This window comes from Hylaeus anthracinus, unplaced genomic scaffold, assembly GCF_026225885.1.
Source record: "Hylaeus anthracinus isolate JK02 unplaced genomic scaffold, UHH_iyHylAnth1.0_haploid 11989, whole genome shotgun sequence".
NCBI lineage: Eukaryota > Metazoa > Arthropoda > Insecta > Hymenoptera > Colletidae > Hylaeus > Hylaeus anthracinus.
The window spans coordinates 6,684,047-6,702,347 of record NW_026534337.1 but is presented as its reverse complement, the minus strand read 5'-3'; the positions used below and the strand labels follow the sequence as shown (position 1 = coordinate 6,702,347).

General features: G+C 41.4%; 2 protein-coding genes, 1 long non-coding RNA gene and 1 other non-coding gene across 6 annotated transcripts; all 4 read left to right on the top strand.

Annotated features, from left to right (window-relative positions):
- Positions 1–1,513: 1,513 nt before the first annotated feature.
- Positions 1,514–9,931, top strand: LOC128887755 (uncharacterized). 2 transcript variants are annotated; one of them, XR_008460095.1, is made up of 3 exons: positions 1,514–1,636; positions 1,734–1,881; positions 1,990–9,931. It is a non-coding gene; the product is annotated as an uncharacterized LOC128887755 (long non-coding RNA). The 2 variants fall into 2 exon arrangements; XR_008460094.1 differs by having other exon boundaries at positions 1,514–1,646.
- A 1,199-nt stretch (positions 9,932–11,130) lies between these two features.
- Positions 11,131–16,079, top strand: LOC128887752 (ferritin-1 heavy chain-like). 2 transcript variants are annotated; one of them, XM_054143986.1, is made up of 4 exons: positions 11,131–11,407; positions 14,450–14,576; positions 14,740–14,964; positions 15,377–16,079. In XM_054143986.1, the coding sequence occupies exons 2-4, from the start codon at positions 14,478–14,480 to the stop codon at positions 15,560–15,562; spliced, it is 510 nt and encodes a 169-aa protein (XP_053999961.1). In that variant the 5' UTR covers positions 11,131–11,407; positions 14,450–14,477; the 3' UTR covers positions 15,563–16,079. The 2 variants fall into 2 exon arrangements, with proteins under 2 accessions (XP_053999961.1, XP_053999960.1); XM_054143985.1 differs by lacking the exon at positions 11,131–11,407 and adding an exon at positions 14,233–14,377.
- On the top strand, positions 15,189–15,260 carry Trnaa-cgc (transfer RNA alanine (anticodon CGC)). The gene has a single exon. It is a non-coding gene; the product is annotated as a tRNA-Ala (tRNA).
- A 193-nt stretch (positions 16,080–16,272) lies between the features above and the next one.
- LOC128887711 (soma ferritin-like) lies at positions 16,273–17,997 on the top strand. The gene is made up of 4 exons (XM_054143911.1): positions 16,273–16,279; positions 16,398–16,585; positions 17,336–17,527; positions 17,665–17,997. The coding sequence occupies exons 1-4, from the start codon at positions 16,273–16,275 to the stop codon at positions 17,947–17,949; spliced, it is 672 nt and encodes a 223-aa protein (XP_053999886.1). The 3' UTR covers positions 17,950–17,997.
- The last annotated feature ends 304 nt before the right edge of the window (positions 17,998–18,301 follow it).

Sequence of the window (18,301 nt, the reverse complement as noted above, 5' to 3'; positions counted from 1 at the left end):
CCCCTGATTGCTGACCCCAAGGACTGCTGGAAACGCGAAATACTGGTTGTTGCAAAACTCTCCCAATATTCATTCGGAATATATCAGATTTTCCAGCTTTCGACAGTCGAAACCGTCAACTAAAAATACTGAGACCACCAGGGAATAGGATGAAAGGAAAATGTTCAACAATGCAACAATACCTCTCAACAAAAAGCCGCCATACCTAGTTTCATAACTTTTCCATAAATCACTCATAAATACATGAAAATTTTCTAACAGGTTCTACTTGGACTCAGGATCCAATCGCGACCAATAGCAATGTATCAATCAACAGCTGGGAAAGTAAAAGCTCTGGACAACCTTCCAAAGTCACCCACCTACCCCTTCATCTTTGAATACCTGCAGAAATGCAGAGTATTTGAAAGAGGGTGATGTGTTTTTGCAGGTGATCGAGATTAGGCAGAAGTGGTTCTTCCGTCGAGATACGGCAAACTCTCGCAGCAGGAAGGGTCACTGCACAGTGCAGCAGGGGAGAAAACTGGGTGAATGAGGTTGCTGGAGAAGAGCATCAGCGGCAGCGGCGGCGGCGGCGGCGGTGGTGGTGGTGGTGGTGGTGATTCTGTCGTCGCCGCCGTGGCTGCTTCTCCGACGAGTTATTTTTGGAATCGTCGAATTAGGCATTCAGGACAAGTATCAAGTAGGTGTACGGATTCTGGTACGAGGAAATTCTCGCGTGAGAAATGTCCCCGGTCGAATCGTGTGACGAGTTAAAAGTGGATGATTACAAGGTAACGGATTATCGATTGGAAAATATTTAAGAAGGTCGGCGACGCCACTGACCTTCATCCCCGGGGAATCTATATACGAAAATGAACACAGCGATGGATCCCCTCTGTTTTCCATCGACGCACCATCGACCCAATGGAAGCGTTCATTCTAAACGAAGGTGCACGCACCACCACCCACGGTCTCCCTCGACAAACAAACGTTGACGCGGACGACGAGTTCTAGAAACTTTCTCTACGAAAGTACCTGAGTTGTCTACGTCTGAGAAACCCTAATCCCCTCGCAAATAAGAAAGTGGAACGAGCTAAATCACGGTTTCGTGCATCTCCACGCAGAATCCCAACGATAGTCTCGAAGCAACTAACCCTAAGGAAAATAGAAAGATTTAAGGCAAGACCATAATAAGTGGTTGGCGTTGAGGGCCAGACGTGAGACAAATTCGCGTAAGAATCTCGTCCATCCCCTTGACAAAACAACCCCTCTTCTAAGCAGTTTTCAACCGCGGGAGAGAAGGAAGATGAAGAAGGACGACGAACAGAGCGAGGCTGTTGGTACAGAGGGGGTACGAGGGAGAGAGAAATCTTCGACGAGCCACGTGGTGCGGCGTGCGCGGGACAATCAATGCAGTGACGTCACTGGACGTCCGACCAATCGCAGGATAGCTCCATTCAAACCTAGCAACCTCGGCCTCCGAGTGGAAACCCGTCGAGTTCCATCGGACTTTAGCCCGACTGCAGTTCGGCCTCGATCACTGAGACGCGCGAACTCGGACTCTTTGCTCCAGCCGATTGTCGGGCAGATTCATCACAGAAAATATTCGAACTTGATCGAAATTCGATTAGGAACAGTCTCGTACACCTCTCTAAAAGTAAATCGTGGTAAAGCGCCGTGGAAAAATTCAACTTTTAAACCATTAGAAGCTTGAGTCTTTGTCAACGAAAATTTAGACGCGATTACCTTGACAGGTGAATTGGTACCGAGGCAACGCGATTCGGAAGGAGGAGAGAAGATACGAGGAACTCTGACGAAAGGGCTGGATGGTCCGGAGTGTACGAAAATCCTGTCGCTAAAGAGGATATCGAGAGTTATCAGCTGCGAGGCGTCTCGTCTGTTGTAAGTAGCAAGTAACGGTGCGTTTCGAGTGTAAAAATCGTCGCGATTTCTTTTCATTCACGGACAAGTAAATAGTAACAGATGGTACTTGTGACAAAATTGTTTCAGACTCGACGGTACGCTAGTTTGAAGACGGAAAATATCGACGAATCGGAGTTAATTTTCGTACGCGCACCGAAACGAAATCGTCTCGATCGGAAACACTCGACTACCCTGACAAACGAGCACGTGGGGGCGAGGGAACCCAAACACACGCCCACGCAAAATTCTCGCTAGACAAGACCACGGCTACGGAAAGGCACGCATAGTTTTCCCTTTCGTTCGAGATCGAGACGTGACGACCCTTCCCTCGGTCACTGGAGAACGATACCGTTCGAATAAAAATTAGGAACCTTGTCTCTCCGTTAATTAAACGCCCCTCGATACGTGCACGACAATTTCCTTTGTTTCGTACAACGCAAACTCTCGATAGCCTGTCCTATCGAGAATCTAAAGGTCATTTTCACCGGTGAACACGTCCTTTATAACTTTTCCAAAGCGAGATCCGTGTCAAAGGTAGGTTGTTAAATGTTTCCCGTCGGTCGATCGACCAATTAATTTGAAATATTTGTAAAACGAATCCAGTGGACCCGCAAGCGTCGCACGACTGTGGCAAGTACACCGTCATCGTCCTAGTTTTCATACAGTGCATTCGATTGAGCGAACTGGTCACCGTTTTCATAGTGCGACGCGAACTGCGCGAAATTTGGAAGAGATGAGTCGCTAATACACGATCCGCAATATTCCCAAAATTTTCGATACGGTGGCGCAACTTATCGATTCTTGCGATAAAATTCCATCAGCTAATTTAATGTTTTGAAATTCGTAAGAATTCTTGTCTTTGGTACCAGTGAATTTTTGCGAACATAGTTATTGTTAAAAGTAGAGTCCATTTAAAAAGTAGAATGCGCGTCTCCTGTTCTGGGAATTTCCAGTGGTACTCTACATAAAGGGGCTCGTCGACTCTGACGATAGCGAACAAAAATGTTGTTCCTATCGCCAATGGTCCCCCGAGGAACCAGCTCGTGACTATTTACGTGGCTCCCTGAATACGATAGTAGCGTCAGAGCGAGTTTGGACCATCGGATCGAAGATAAAGCAAGGAGTGCGTTACTTGAAGCGTTTATCGCAAAGCAATTTTCACGGTGGTCGTTTAGCATCGTTTATTCGATCAAAGTATGGTGGGCTAGTTGTCCTCGTCATCCTGCACCTTCTAACAACACCCTTTATCCCTTGACAGTCCTATGCCACGACCCTCCTGTACCCCTCTTTTCCTTGGAATGCACGTCACCTCGGGGGAGGTGATGACGTCAGTAGAATGCGGCCACAGGATTGGCTCGTACCTCACTGACGTCATAGGGGCTGACTCTATACATGCGCCTGTACCCCCAACCCCTAACTCTTCTCATGCTGGCTGCAATAGGCATCGAGAAATGGTGCATGACAGTTCAAAGCCCCAGTTTCCCAAGGCTGTGCAAACCGAGAGGTCGCCGTACGTTTCACCTTCTTCGCCTCCCTGTTATTTCTTCCTTTCCCGCTTCTGCGTTTCTTTATTCTCGCTCCTACCTCCGCCAGCACCGCATCCCCCGTTTCTTTTTCCGTCGTGGACGTTTCGCAATTCTATCTCATTTCATCTTGCTAAAAGATTCACACGCTCTTCTTAACTAAATTCTCTGGAAATCTTCATTGAATCTTCTTACATCGACTCTTCATCGACATTTCGATCGACCCCCCATTCGAGCAAGATCCGCGCTCGCTTCGAATAACCCAGGATACACTTTCGTCGGCGAGGTTTCCTTCGAAATCATCGCTACAAACGCTCCAAGGGAAAGTGATCTTCAAGAATCCTATTCCCTGACCGTAGTGTCTTCGTTTCGCGAGTGATAACGTACCGCGAGTGATGGGAAAGGCACTTCTGACGAAGATGTGCGTGGATTCGCCGCGTTCCCCGTGGTCCTCCTAGTTGCATCGCAGATCGGATCCGTTCGCATTTACATCCTTGGTTGTGTGGCATCGAGTTTCATAAATAAAGCCCCATTGAAGAGGAGCTCACAGGGGATGGAGTAGCATGACCCGGTGACCCAGATTTCCCATGACTTGCGTCATTCACAATCTCTCCCCACCAAGGGGTACGGCAACGACACGCATCTAAAATAGAGAGGGAAAGAGGATAAGTGAAAGGGACGGGATCAGACCGATTGCGAGCGAGCGGGAAGATGACAAACAGCGTGGTGCATTTCCTGCTGAGCAACCTCCGTTTTCGGTTACCACTTTCGGTCTTCTTTCAAGGCCGTGAAGCTGCGTCCGGTCGTCGGAGAACGCGATCGATCGATATCGACAGTGCGTATTCGCGAGGAACAGTGTCTCAGTGTCCCCGCGTTCTCGTTTGATCCATCGCCAAAGCTGGTAGACTCGTTTGCAACAATTTCCTTTAACGGTGACGATATCGCGAGGTAATTCCATCGAGAATCTCTGCTCGAGAATTTCTGCTTTTTTCCCTTGGAATCGACCATTGTGCGCGGCCAGCCGTAGAAATCTTCTCAAAGATCGAAGTCGTTGCACTTCTGCCAAAATGTCCAAGCACCATGGCTATGCTGTTGCCTGGCAACCATCTTGGGTCAATGGAATACGCGTTCATGGGAGAAACTGGGTCAACCCACGAGATGTTCTAGGTATCTCCTTAAGTTCTTCCGCTGAAAAGATTCGCGATGCTCCTCGTCCTAGACGCGGTAACCGAGCCTTCAATTTTTTCCGCGCCGCATTTTCCCGTCGAACAATGGCCCCCTGAATTTGAGAGAATCGCTCCCTCGCAAGAGCCATGCATTTTTCATTGATCGTATCATGCTCGAAGGTAAATCGTTAAAATTTCCACACTTCTAGATTGTATCCCTCGATGTCAAATTTTCATTCTATAGCGCAAAAGTATCCTTGAAATACTCGAAGAGATGTCAGAGCAAGTTCGAAATCGCTCGAGTAACTTTTGCTTCTATCGTTGAAGTCTCCCGTCGTTGAAAATCTTGGACAAGCCGCCCTTGGCTCGCCTTCTACTGACCCGAATATCTATGCATTAAACGGGGCGCTATTTTTAGAACCACCCCCGATGAATGACCCCGACGAGCGCGGCGCAAAGAAGTTTGGCTCTAAACGCGAGGAATCGAGAAATTGGACATTCTATTCTTATCTACTCACAACAATTTGGGAAATTAAACTATTCGCCGCATAGAGTGACAGTCGAAAAAACATTCTCGATCCGTGACACCTGAAATGCGGTACTAGTTCGTCTTTAAAGCGTGTCAATTGACCTTTAGAATGCGCCAAGCACGCTCGTACTATTTATAACTTGGAAATTTCACATTTCAGTTTGTACACCGTGCTATTAATACCTCGCTCGAACCGGTAATATGTCATGAATTTTTCACGATTAAAACACGAAGATTGCTCGCCATCCCTCGGTCTCTCATACTTTCCTCGTCCCAGTTTCTCTACATCGTCAGCCTCCCTCTTCGTGGCTCTGATCGAAACGAGTTCACTGCCCTGGTATAGTTTACTTTCTTTACAGTTTTCGTTGACGTCATATAAACTATCTACGTCATCGACGCGACGCTATCGACAACATTGCGGATCAAAACGACGCTGTATGTTTTTCTCGAAACACGCTGAACGCGATTCATCGATCTCGCGAGAAATCGATACGTGTCCCCGCACGTAGAATCGTTCGACGAAGTGGCAAGTTAAAAAATTGAGTAAGTAATACACGCCTATGTATATCGAATGTCATTCTAAATTGTATCGAGAAGTATATTAAAAGAAAGTTCGATTCGTCGTTGGGGAAAACTTAGTGTAGGATAAACGCGAGTTATCGCAGCGAGTAGCATAGGGTTAAAGGTAGGAAGGTGAGAAACTGCAGTACCGAGGAAGGTCGATAAAAGCATGACACATCTGTAACCGTGGCGCAAGGGTTGGTAAGGGGAAACAGGTGGTTTGGTGACCATTGGTAAGGCTGGAAAGAACCACCTGGAAGCATAGTAGAGAGACTTCGAAGTCTGATCTGCAAAGGGTTCTGGTATTCGAAGGGCCATTGTCGGTGCGCTGCGTGACTTGTCTGACCGAGCACGGAACTCCTCTACTGCGATTCCAATGTCCCACATACGAATAAAAATTTTGTTGAATACTTCGTACCGACTACAATTAACTGAGATAGTGTTTCATCATGTAGCCTTCTATTAATCATCTCTTTATAGCAATTAACTTAACAGAGATCTATAATCGTAGAAATCAATGTTTCTAAACTAGGGGTCGTAATTGTGCCTTTATGATTAGATAAGAATTCGCCTTATTTCGTGGCTATTATTGTAATTCACGATTGTTCAGCATTATAGACGATCAAGGGCAATAAGATTCATCAAGCAATATTATCGAGCACAAAAATTTTTCTAATTCCGATAGTAATACATCGAGATATGTTAACATTTTGATGGTATATCCAAACACGCACAGTTTTCTACTATTACCATACATCAATCGTTTCTTGATCTACTGCTACTTCATATTTAATCAAACGATGGACGTATACATGTAAGCAATCGCAAAGCATTGCTTTCGTTTCGTAAAGAAAACATTTCAACGTTTGTTGGAACGTATACCATTGTACAAGAGTAATTAACTGTACTCCTTTCTTTAATTTACAATCGACTACAGTTAATTGCTTTTTGACCAACAATTAGGGAAAGACGTATACCGGATATTTTGAAATGGAAGTCGTAAAAACGAGCGGAATCTCGGTTAGAGCCGAAAAAATTTTAATTCACAGTAGAACTCCATTTTTCTACGCCAATGAGATTGACAAGGCTTCGCGTGGGGCGGATGAGATTAATCCCGTTTACCTCAAGCAGATTTAAGGCTTCTTATGCAACATCACGCGCGTACATACGTATGCACCGACTATGTTTCTACGTACACCGTTCACCTGTCCTTCTGCAAAAGGGAAATACATTTCTTTCGATCAAATTAGCGAAATTGCTGCGATTAACGTGGATAACCGTTGTATTCTCCATTAGAATATTAGAAGAAATATACATTCTAAAAATGTAATTCCCTAGCAGTGGTCACGTTATTTAGATAAATTACGAAATGGAATAGTGGTAGTAGACTTATTAATAGACGCAATGATATATCACCGTTCAGGCAATTTTAATACATCGAAATATCATCGAAGAGAGAAGTACGACTCAAATTGTAAAAATATGTAGCTCTCGAGACAAGTTATTAGCTATCACGAACCTACGCGTTTTAATGTTCTGAAACTATGGATAGCAGAAAGCGGCACAAGCGAAACGTCTTTTCCAAGGGCCTAGGGTTTGAAATCCCAACTGGCATCCACCCTTCTGACACGTAACACCAATCTGACGCTGCGGCGATCGGTTGTCCACGCACTGTATCGCGTAACAAATTCCTCGTACAATGGCGTCAGTAGCATTATTTTTCTACAGACAAAATATTGTATTTCGTTACGTCGTCTATAGAGATCTCACCGACCATCCTCGAAGACGTAAGCTCTCAAAACTTGACTATATCGCTACTTCGTCACATCGGGAAGAAGACGCAGCGAAGGAGGATGGATAATACATAGGAAAGCCGTCTTATGTTTCTGTTTTATTTCATCGTACAATTGCGATATGAAATATGACATAAACTTAAGGTGGGTACCTATATGATCGACGAACCAACACGATCGACGTGGGACCGCCACTTTTCACGACGAGAATTACAATGGAAGATCGAATTCTGTGAGTCAAAAAAACAAGCGGTGTCCAGAAAGGTACTTTCCAATTTCACGAATTTATTTCTATTTACTAATTAATCGCATTCAATATTTCTAAAGGGTTGTCTAAAGGACTCTTTACCATCGAAATGCTCACTGAGCACAGACATTGTTCCATACAAATTATGTAAAAGTCGTTGATTTAATCTACTGAATCGGAAAATACCTTTACGAACACCCCGTATGGAACTGCTGACGAATGACTAAAAGAATCGTCTCTAAACTTTTTCGTGGACGAGGTATTACCGTTACGTTTACTCTAGTTAATCTAAAATTAAGTTGTATGCATTGAACTTGACTGAATTAGACTTTTCACTTGAGTATAAAATACTATTCAAACGAAGGCTCTAACCACACGAAATGCTTGCAAAACGGGAGTCTCCTGATGGGAAGTCTTAAAACGTGTTTTTGTATATACATAACTACACTGCGGATCTTTATGCAAAATAAAATCTTCGCGAACGAACGTGCCTACAAACATTGAACCTATGTAAGAATTTATTTTATTCAGCTAATATTATAACATGAACTTTACTTTCAATCTTTTTTATATTCTTGCATATTGTTTGCATTTTGTAGTTTCTTGCACATTCAAATTTCCTTTAAATGCATAAAGATCCGCAGTCTATACATACAACAGAATGTCTCTTGCAATATTCTCGATTGCAACATCTTCCTTATAGGACAGAAAATTAAATTAGTTCTATTTCGTAGCCATTGATTTTCGTCTAATTTTTGTTCGTCGAGCCTCTAAAATATTGGCGAGCACTGGGTAAACACCCAGTATACAGGGTGTCCCGTAACTGGTGGTACAAGCGAGTAGGGAGCGATTCTACGTAAAAATTTGAATCGAACATGTAGAATGAAATTTGTTCACGTGACGGTTTATTTTCGAAAAAAGAAATAAGTTTGAAAACTTGTCGAGTACGCGTGTACTTGAACCAGTTTCAGCTCGACGGATGTCATTCTAGATCATAAGCATAAGAAAAATGTAAAATCAATGTAAGAGATATCATGTTGACAATGTTTGTAAACATCCCATGAAGCAGTAAGAAAGTAAAATCCATCGAACTGAATCCGAATCAAGTACACGCGTACTCGACAAAATTTCAAAGTTACTTCTTTCGAAAATAAAGCGTCACACGGCAAAAATTTTATTCTGCATTTTCGATTCAATTTTTCGCGTAGACTCACCTCCCACTCGCTTGTACCGCCAATTACGGTACACCTTGTATAAATACCGCGATGGCTTCAATTAGAGAAAGACAGTTCGTCGAGGTAATTAGAATGTGGAAGAAGAAGTTTCCTGGCCGTGGTGGAGGAAAAACGGAACAGCGAGGAATGACGGAGTCAGTGGAGGAGTCCCAGGTTGGGCCAGGCAGACGTGAAGCCTGAGGATACGGGGGTGTTAAGCCCTGAATCCTGAAAAGTGTTCCAGAGCTTACTCGGCTAGTGTTACCCCCCGCCACCTACGTTCTCTTTCTCTGGCTCCTCGTCGCCGTTGTTCGCTCGAGCAGAGGGAACAATCGGCAGGGGCGTAAGGTTGGCTCTATGCCTCCTCATCTTCATCCGCTTCTCGCATTCCACCCTTATTACGAACCGAGCTCCTTCGCTAACGAAACTACCTCCCTCTTCGAAGTCTCAAATTATAGGAGAGGGTTGAACCGTGCCAATCGATTATTAATCGACGTACGATGATCGTACGTGGATCGATACATTTCCCTTGGTCATGTACTCCTGCAACTATGTGCTATGCAACTCTTGTAACGAATTTATCAATAGAAGGACGACTCGATTGCCCGCGTCTTTTACATCGAATCTTTCGCGATCCCCTCGAATCGTACAGTCCCAATGATCGCACCATTTATTTTGAGAAGCACTATGCTAATCAACGAAAGACGAGTTGATAATTAATAACTACATCAAGAAACGTTAGAGCTTTCTCTTGGACGCTTTCGCCTAGCACCGATGTACCTTACCACGCGTCTCCGGCGTTCAACCACTCTCCACGAAATCTTAGAAAAATCTTCAGGGCACGTTACTCTCTTACGATCTACTTACGCTGACAATGGAACCCAGCTCGATTCTCGCCCAGCGACTACGTCTCTCGTGTCTTTTATCACATGACCTCCTTCGTGGGAAGCCGCAAAAGTTCGGAGACAGTCTGCACTGATAATATCCCCGTTACCCTTACTCCATATCCGCGATTACGTCGATTCATTGGAAATTATCAGTAATCGAAGGAAAGGACAACCGGCGATACCGAACTTTCTTGTTTTCAAGGGTTCAAAGCTTCTGAGCTTTGCACATAGAAGCGTAACTGTACGAAATTTCATAATTTTCTGATAAACCGCCCCCCAAGATACAAAGCAAAACAAAGACCAAGAATATTCTAACTAGTCTTTTTTTGGCATTCTTGGACACGAGGCACTAATATCAAATTTTGACCGATATGACACATCTCCCTCTTTTATTATCTTTGAAAGCGGAATTTATCAAAGCTAACAAAATTTAGGGAGGTAGAGCGGGAACAGAGACTGGAGCGAATTAAAACGTTCTCCCAGGGATGACAGTTCCGGAATTTAGCGCAACGGTGATTGTTCGGGACAAAGTATGAAAATTAGGTCATCCTAATGCCGGATCCGGCTATTTAACGAACGGGGTACCCGCTTCGCGTCGGTATGTATGCGGGATACGTTTTAAGGATTCGCCTCTTCACAATATCATTAAACACTACCACAAACAAGGAGACTGCCGACAGGCGACAATAGCCAGGTCACAGGGTGAACTAGAAGTTATATAACGTTGGAAAACGTGCACGTAACCGACCAAATTATGAACCAAACGTTTCGCGGAAATCCCTGAAACATTTCCATTGAATGGTCCTTCGTTCCGCGCATCGTATTCGATACATTTATCAAAGTTAAAGTGAAGCTTTCTACGAACTGACCCCTTGCCAAAATCAGAATTGCAGAGTAGAGTCTCGATATCAAAATACTTTCCACGATAGCGAAATTCTAAAGGAGAAACAACTATCGCGATAGAGGCTCAAGGATGAATCGAATATTCCCTCGAAAACTGTAAAAAAAAATAGCGAGTATTGCCTGGAAACGCGAGCGTTTCAGATACGTAGAGGAGGGGGGAAAAAAAGCATCGGGAGCATAGTTACCGTTTGCTATTCGATCGTCCAACTTCGGTAACGCAAATACGATTTCGTACGTAATGCCTGTGCCCTTATTTCCCAAGGAACACGTGTCTTGTGGCCTTAAAGGGAAGCGTTGATTGGTCGGCGAGGCCTAAACCTACCCCGTCATTGGTCGATGGATTAGATGACCACGTGGTGCCCTGGTATATAACCAAGGGTGAACTAAGAAGGTATCGGCAGTTGTGCACGGAACATGGACAGAAGTGCGATCATTTTTTATTAACCTGCGTCTAGCTTCGGTCGCGTAGTGATACCGAAACTACCCCGAGGGGAACATTGATCAAGTGCGATTACTTTGCCGCGATACGAGTTCTGCTTGACAATTTTCACGTCGTCGAAACGAAGATCAGTGATAGATAAATATAAATACTCGGAGTAACTTCAATTTCGATTACTTCGCGTGAATAAATCGCAAAAGATCGACGGAGTGAGTGGAGGAACGTACCTGGACCGGTCGAAAGGTGAACCTTGATACGTCTGTGTAAACTCTGTATCGTCAAAACGATTCTTTTTCTTTTTTTACTATGGAAAGGAGAGCCTCGAAACCCTGTGATCGGGGAGAGCACCTCTGAAGCTTCCGCGAAGCTGACAAACCGTTGAAATGTTCGCGCTATCTATGCTTTCTCGCGCACGATTGTTAGAGCGATGTACATTTGAGAAAAACACCCTTTCGCGATATCCAGAGCGATGAAACTTCCGAGAATGTTACAAAAGAGTACGGTCATTTGTTCCTCGATGGAATAGGTCGCGATCGGGCAACGCTATCGAGGCAATTATTCAAAAAAAAAATGGAACTCTATCACTTTCCGTACGGTCAGCGTAGTGCCTTTCGAGAGGGACAGCAAATAGAAGAGTAGTTAGGGCTCGGTGCGTACGAACCACGGTAAGTTTATCGTAGAAATGGACGGGTAGGAAGATCGAAGACGATGAATTTTATATAATAGTCGAACTACCCTATCAACCTATAGAGCCAACAGATGTCCGATCCCCACAGGTAATCTTGGCGCGGACACACTTTCCATGCATTTGCGCGTCGCATTATTTCTTTACGTTAAGTGGTAGAAATACGTCGATGTAGATCGAAATATCAACAATATTTTGAAAATGTCGATTAATATTTTGTAGTTAGCGTTTTCGTTCGAATTGAACATTGAACAAAGTGAACAATGCGATGGTAGCCTCGAGGAGAGTTAAACCGAATTTTTTAAATATTTACCGCATAACACGAGACTACCGTCCAACAGCGAACACAGAAGAAAATAGGCCACACCGCTGTATGTGGTAAGAGATCGTGCTTCACTCGCTTGTCGCGATACCTATACCTACTCCACTTTTCTTTTTTAACTCTGCTACTAGCTGTGGCAGAAGTACGTTAAACAGCAGTAATAAGGGTAGCGATGATAATTACAGCGACTACATATTTTATAACAAAGATGGAGCCCGTATAATCGTTTCTAAATGGACTTCGAATATTTTCAAACGAGTAGATCGCAAATAGCGAAACTATTGTTCACTTGTGACTTCGTATCCTATTATTTCTTTAATACCTCGAGTGCCGAGCGAGTTTTTCATGTCTTGCCGCGAGGCGTTCTGGATATTATTCTGAACATGTTTACAAACTATTCTGTGAATGTTAGAAGGATTCGATACTTTAATGGTGTACTTAATATTTTACAGTATTCCTGATGTTTACAAATATTTGTGGTAAAAGTTTGAGGGAAGTCTTGTAAGCTAGGAGTGTCTCTGTACCATGACTTACTTGCTACTTCTCAGAGTATGAAATGTTCAGGGAAACGATTTTTCAAAGGAAAACTAGGAAATGGAAATCAACCCGATATGGACCTCAGTGCAGCTGCTGGCCACTGCACAAGATTAGACATAAGACTCTTGTGCGTGTGACAGCGGCTATGATGGGGCATCCGTGGAACATCGATGAAATGATGACACCTATGTATATCCTTCTCGGAGTGTGGCTACTGAATCTTTGAAGCAAACAGTGTCACTACTTTAACCTATTGCGAAGCTTATATTGATCTTTATTGCCCTCTTTTCTATTTCACCATTTGATGTAAAGAATTTAGGACATGTAGAGAGGAATACAACCGACTTTGATGGTGGTTCTGATAGGAGTCTAAAGTTGAAAAGTAACAGCAATGATGTTCCGTGTAGTTAAAGTTAGATCAATAGACATCAATAGATATTTAACTGTTCACAGTGTTTCCTTGTGAATTGACAAAAATACTCTACACAGTTTTACAAATTGTATTGCACACATTTACTGGATATAATAAGTCCACAAATATTTAAATATGTATGTATGCAAATAAATTCTTCTTAAAACTAAGATCTCTATTCAATTAATAAAGTTCCATCATACTAGTGAAGAATTAGACTTCCCTATAATGGAGTAAACATCCAAAACATGAATTGCATCGAGCTCTTGACTGGTTCATCCCAGTATTATCTCAATATTCATTAGTATTTCGATTCAAGGGTTAACAAACTTTAAGGCAAAGGGACTTACAGTAATTACGTTACTACGATATAACCTATAAACTATCCTAAGAGTCACAGAATACGTATACCTGTTTGCCTGTTCAGTCTCGCACATAACCTATAATGTGTAATCAATCTCTTAATTTCCTGTAACGAATCAATGCATTGTAAGGGAAAATTAAAGAGTTAAATTTAAAACAGACAAAATATACAGCTAAAAATGAAATATCATTATGAAATACTGTCAAATTTACAAGATCGACTGTGCGATGTAACATTTACAATACCTCGAATGCTGATCAGCACCAGAGTTAAACTCAAACGTAATTAAAACATAAACGTATTCAGAGGTCAGGTTTCGAAAAGCTGCATAAAGGAAGAAATCCATCTTCGTACATTCTAATCAGAATCCATCACAAAACAATTCATCGCGAATGTTTGGATCAGTTTTAGCCATTTGTAGACACTTGCGTAATCTAGCGTCACGTTCTATAACTACTCAGTTTTGTAAAATTGTATAGGTATCATTCGCAGAAAGATTTTTGAATTTACGTTGCTCGGTTAAGCAGTCTTTTTAAATTAGCACAAGTGAAAATGAAAATATGAAATGCGAAAATATTTCAAACTATCTACGTTTTTGCTTTAGGTGCTAAACGCCTAAACAGTGACGAATTAAAAATTCACAGCAGACGGCTATGCTTATAAATAAGTTTGTAAAATGATAGTTCGAGAAAAATATAAATAATTCTTACAGACGAAGCACAGACAAACGAAATGTTTGGTTTATTTTTTGTAGTCACATTCAAAAGGTCGTATTTCTGGACTTGCGAATTTGTTAAATTAATGGCGTTCGTTCGCGCTTGCGTGCAAATCGACCATCGTCTACACTCGGCGCAGTATGTTTTGAAAGCGCAAGTCAGATTCGTGGCTCTCTTGTAGGTTCTGTAAACTATTACAAGATCAGTGTCACCTGTGATCTCATACCCTTCCTATTTACTATTTTACAGTACGAAACGCAATTCTACAAAAGGCGCCATGAGTCTCGTTAGACAGAACTTTCACGAGGAATGCGAGAAAGCTCTCAACCAGCAAATCAATCTGGAACTGTACGCCAGTTACGTCTACTTATCTATGGTTAGTCAACGTATCGATTAAGTCGCTATTTTCAGCCTCGAATTATTCTTTCGCAAAGATGCTTTCAATAAAACTAAATCAACATTTCCCTCGCCTTCTTTATTTCACTGCTCATCGATCGAATACTTTTATTAATACAGTGATTAACGTCGCTATTTTCCAGGCGTATTATTTCGACAGAAGTGACGTCGCGCTAGAAGGTCTTTACAAATATTTCAAAAATGCTTCTGACGAAGAAAGAGAACACGCTATGAAATTTATGACTTACCAAAACAAAAGGGGTGGATGTATCACGCTAACAACCATAGATTGCCCGCCAAAGAATGACTGGATTAGCGCCAAGGATGCTATGACGGAAGCGTTGGAGCTGGAAAAAAAAGTTAACGAGGTACGTTTACACAAAGATAAAAAAAGCTATCGCTACGTTTCAATTAATTTTAAACATTTTATTAATGCATCCGTGTATATTTAAATGATCGATTTCTCATATACTTAAAAAAGAATTAATGATTCGATTCTATATATCAATTTGACAAACTTAGTAATGCTACTACTTTCGATGTTTAGTTCGAAATTGCGTAAAGTAACTTTTTAGAACGGTTACATTCAAATGGGGGTGTAACTCAGTGGTAGAGTGTCCGCTTCGCATGCGGAAAGTCCTGGGTTCAAATCCCAGCTCCTCCAACTATCTTTTTTTCTTTTTATTTATTTATAATTTAATCCACCCTACTGCACTAACAATGTACTTTCTCGTTTAAATGAGATTTCGCTTTTATAGTATATCTGCTTTTTTTTTTCAGCGACTTTTGGAGTTGCATGCACTAGCATCGGTGCACAACGACCCAAATTTCTTAGATTTCCTGGAAACTGAGTACTTACAAGAACAAGTGGATGCTATTAAAGAAATAGCCGATCATATAACAAATTTAGAAAGAGTTGGGGAAGGTCTAGGCGTGTATGTCTTCGATAAAGAACTTAGAGATTAACCCTTTGCACTCCAAGCGATTTTGTTGCAGAATGTGCTACGATGAATCATGAATTAAAGAATGTAGTGCCTTTGAAAATCTTGGGCTCGAGAAAATTTATCTTATCTGATCTCTACCAAAAAGTTCTCTGAACTTCTAACGTCCCCTCAGAGGGGACATCCGAGTGCAAAGAGTTAAAACCTTTTTTGTAAACGCAATATTATTGACCCAAAAACAATTAAACATACTGTGCACTAGCAGATCCTATATGGATGACTGAATGCGTAAAAAAAATCAAAGAATACAGTATATAATATTAACCTGATACCTATGTATTAACCTAAAAAAAATTGCCAAATTCTACTTCGTAATATTAAATACTTCCTAGATAAAACTAACGAATTATAACAGGATGTCAATTTCAAATTAAATCCGTACTTTCGAATATCGTAGCAAGTATGACAAGTGCAATGTATTACACAACATTTTTCGAACTTTATTTGTGTAAACATTAATAAATATTAATGCTTGATGTTTATTTTTACTCTGTGTAATAACCCATACTATATCGCCTTCGAAAAAAAAAAATGCGAATCTGTCCGTCAAAATGTTGCACGAATCTTTAAAGAATTTTTTAAATTGTACGTGATTAAATGTAAGCATGTTAAAGTTGTTTTTCTATAGAAAAATTCTTGGTAACGAATTGTGTCCGCGTGTTCGACAATTATACAATGAAAGGTAAATGCTCGCGTTATTGTTGAACAGATTTCTCGAATCGAGTATACTAATTCAAAAACATTATTAATATTTTTGGAGAATTCTAGTATCGATTGCGCACGAAGAAAATGCAATTCAGAATTACATGTTGCAAGATCCTATGCCACATCTTGTTCGGATAAAAAATCCAATGGATCTTGCATTAACAAACCTATGGAATGGCCGAGTGGAAATCTGGCCAAATTCAAGTTTCACGAGGAAACTGAAGCTATATTAAACGAGCAGATAAATGCTGAACTAAAAGCTTTTTATTACTATCTTTCTATGGTGAGGTTAAAATATTAACAACTATCGTCGAATAGAAATCAAGTGGCTACTCGAGGCTTTCTAGATGATTTTGATGTGTTGTCCATTTTAAATAAGAATGGAGTAGATGTAAACGGTTTGTTACGTAAACAGACTTTCATTAGTCCGTTGTGGCGTCATATAAAGCATCTATCGAAAAATTGTTGCAAAAGTTGTAGCCACACAAGAAACAAAGACATTACTATATACAGGGTGTCCCAAAAATGTTGTAACACCTTGAAAGGGGTGGTTCGGGAGGTGATTTGAAACAACTTTTTCCTTAGCGAAAATGTTGTCCGAGGCTTCGTTGAGGAGATATTAACGGAAAACACTGACCAATCAGAGCGCGCGTATACCGTTGGAGCGCCCGCAGTAGGCGTGGCTACGCGCTAGACGGCCGCGCTCATACACTACCGCGGTCGCTCTAACGGTATATGCGCGCTCTGATTGGTCAGTGTTTTCCATTAATATCTGCTTAACAAAGTCTCGGACAACATTTTCGCTAACGAAAACGTTGTTTCAAATTACCTCCCGAACCACCCTTTTCAAGGTGTTACAACATTTTTGGGACACCCTGTATATAACTTGTATAAATTCTATTGTATTCGAACCTATTCGTGAAATAATCTCATGTTGACAGAACTTTATCATAGTCACGTGATTTTAGTCACGCGAGCTCGTACCGAACAAGAAAATAGTCTTTACGTACGTAAAACGAAATATTTTTCACAGGCAGCATATTTTGGTCGCGTCGACGTAGCATTGCCGGGTTGCGAATCGTTTTTCATGCAAATGCATCACGAGGAGCACGAACACGCTCTCAGATTTGTAAATTACGTTAAAATGCGTGGAGGTCGTGTTAATTTGTCCTCGGTACAGCATCCCACCGATCAAGATTGGAAATGTCCGCTGCATGCGTTCAAAGTAAATAGTATTTACGAATTATTATTATTGCTATTACATACAACATGGAATCTGTTATATTTTTCATTGTATTATACTATTGATACTTAAATATTTGAAGAATATGAATTAATTAATACATATGTAAATCTGTTTAGACGGCTTTTGATTTAGAAATTGAAGTAAGTGAGAAGCTGGTAGCAGTAAATACAATAGCGGAGAAGCATAACGATTTGAATGCAAGTGATTTCATAGTTACCGGATTTATGGAAGATCAAATGAAGAGTGTTAACGAAATGGCAAAATTTCACGCTGTTCTGTCTGGAATTGGCGATCACGCATTGGCACGTTTTATGTTTGACAAAGATTTACTTCAGAATCATGTTCAATCGAAATTCAATGTTCTCCGAGTAACATCGCGCCAAAATGATATTGAGAAGTAGGTAGTACCAATTAGATAAAAAAATTTGACACCGCGCAAATGCATGAAATACAGGCCTCTGATTGGGGGAATGAAACGGTGGCGTACATTCTACCCAATCAGGCATTTGATCGTGTAGCCACAATTATTTTAACCGACTGTACATATTTCCGTTTCGATATCAAATTACGAGAGAAGTTATTTTAACCATCTTTGTTAAACGTGTAATTGAATATTTTTTATATTGTATCTTTATGTTTAAAATAAATATTTTGTTAATTTCCCGATTTATTTACTGATGCACTAGAGAATGTATGTGTGTTCAGGAAACAGCCATTTTGGACTACCAATCGTGCATGTAAAACTTGCCATAT